At 55.8% G+C, this 1414-nt stretch overlaps 1 protein-coding gene across 1 annotated transcript in view; it reads right to left on the minus strand.

The window, feature by feature from the left end:
* EMH_0010590 (uncharacterized protein) overlaps positions 1–1414 on the minus strand; it is a gene marked incomplete at both ends in the record, with an annotated part of 8120 nt that overhangs the window by 2033 nt on the left and 4673 nt on the right. Inside the window, 5 exons of the mRNA XM_013499006.1 lie at positions 31–106; positions 224–307; positions 469–669; positions 831–949; positions 1156–1279. Coding sequence (XP_013354460.1) covers positions 31–106; positions 224–307; positions 469–669; positions 831–949; positions 1156–1279 — 604 coding nt within the window. The remainder of the gene's footprint in view (positions 1–30; positions 107–223; positions 308–468; positions 670–830; positions 950–1155; positions 1280–1414) is intronic.

The following is a 1414-nucleotide window of genomic DNA, read 5'->3' on the forward strand; positions in this document are numbered from 1 at the left end:
AAGCAGCAGCAGCAGCTAGCCCGGGCGTACGCTGCAGTCTGCCTTCGAGCTGCTGCAGCCGCCTAGCAGCAGCAGCTCGCGAAGCCATGGTTAAGTATGAAGCGTCCTGCAGCAGCAAACCTAAACCCTAAACCCTAAACCCTAAACCCTAAACCCTAAACCCTAAACCCTAAACCCCTAAACCCTACTCTCTCCGCTCGGGAAAATGATGCCCCCAACGCACCAGCAACTCGAGCGCGCTGACGTTGCTGCTGCCGGCTTGCTGCCGCTGCTGCTGCAGCTGCTGCAGCGGGACCTGCAGCTGCTCCTGCGCACCCATTGAAGCACACAGTGAGGGGCCGGGTGTATAAACAGAGCAGCAGTGTTGCTGCAACTTTGCTGCTGCAGCACAGCTTCTGCTGCCTTGCTGCTGCTGCTGCTGTTGCTGCTGCTGCTGCTGCTGCTGCTGCTGCTGCTGCTGCTGCGCACCTGAGCTTCTCGCACCAACGCATCCATCTCTACGCAAGTCTTGGGGCAGTAGAGCGGCGCTAAGAGGCCCCCTGTGTCGCTGAGCGCGTCGTCATTGTCTTGCTGCTGCTGCTGCTGCTGCTGCTGCTGCTGCTGCTTGAAGAGAACCCGCTGCAGCGCAGCATCTGCTGCTACTCCCTCACGCAGGGCAGTGTCCGCCTCCTGTGCAGCAGCAGTAGTATCAGCAGCAGACAGCAACACCACCATGAACCCCCGCTGCTGCTGATACTACTGCTGCTGCTGCTGCTGCTGTTTGCTGCTGCAGCAAACAGCAGCAGCAAACAGCAGCAGCAGCAGCAGTAGTATCAGCAGCAGACAGCAACACCACCATGAACCCCCGCTGCTGCTGATACTACTGCTGCTGCTGCTGCTGCTGTTTGCTGCTGCAGCACACCGCGCTGCTGCTGCAGTCCCCCCACAATCGCTGCTGCAGCGGCAGCTGCTGCAGCAGCAGCTTTTAGCAGCAAATGCAGCAGAGAGCAGCAACCACAGCAACATAAAAACCCAAACAAACAAACAAATAAAAAACGACACAAAAGAAAAAGAAAGAACAAAGAAAGAAAGAAGGAAATAAACAAACAAACAAACAAAAAAACAAAAACAAATAAACAAATAAATGAATAGATGTGGTGCTGCACTTGGCCTTACTCGTCAGTGCCTGGTTTAATGAGAGGATGTATGCAGCTCCAGAGGAGCGGTCCTCTTGCTGCTGCTGCTGCTGCTGCTGCTGCTGCTGCTGACGCGCCTCATCTGCATACGCGCACAGACTCTCCTGCAGCAGCAGCAACCGCAGCAGCAAAAGTAACAGCAGCAGCAGCAGGACAAGCAACATAGCAACCCCAAGCGATACTCCCATCAACCGAAGAAGCACCATCAGCAGCAGTAGCAGCAGCAGCAGCAGCAGCAT

Source organism: Eimeria mitis, genomic scaffold (genome assembly GCF_000499745.2).
Source record: "Eimeria mitis Houghton genomic scaffold, Emh_scaff391, whole genome shotgun sequence".
Taxonomy (NCBI): domain Eukaryota; phylum Apicomplexa; class Conoidasida; order Eucoccidiorida; family Eimeriidae; genus Eimeria; species Eimeria mitis.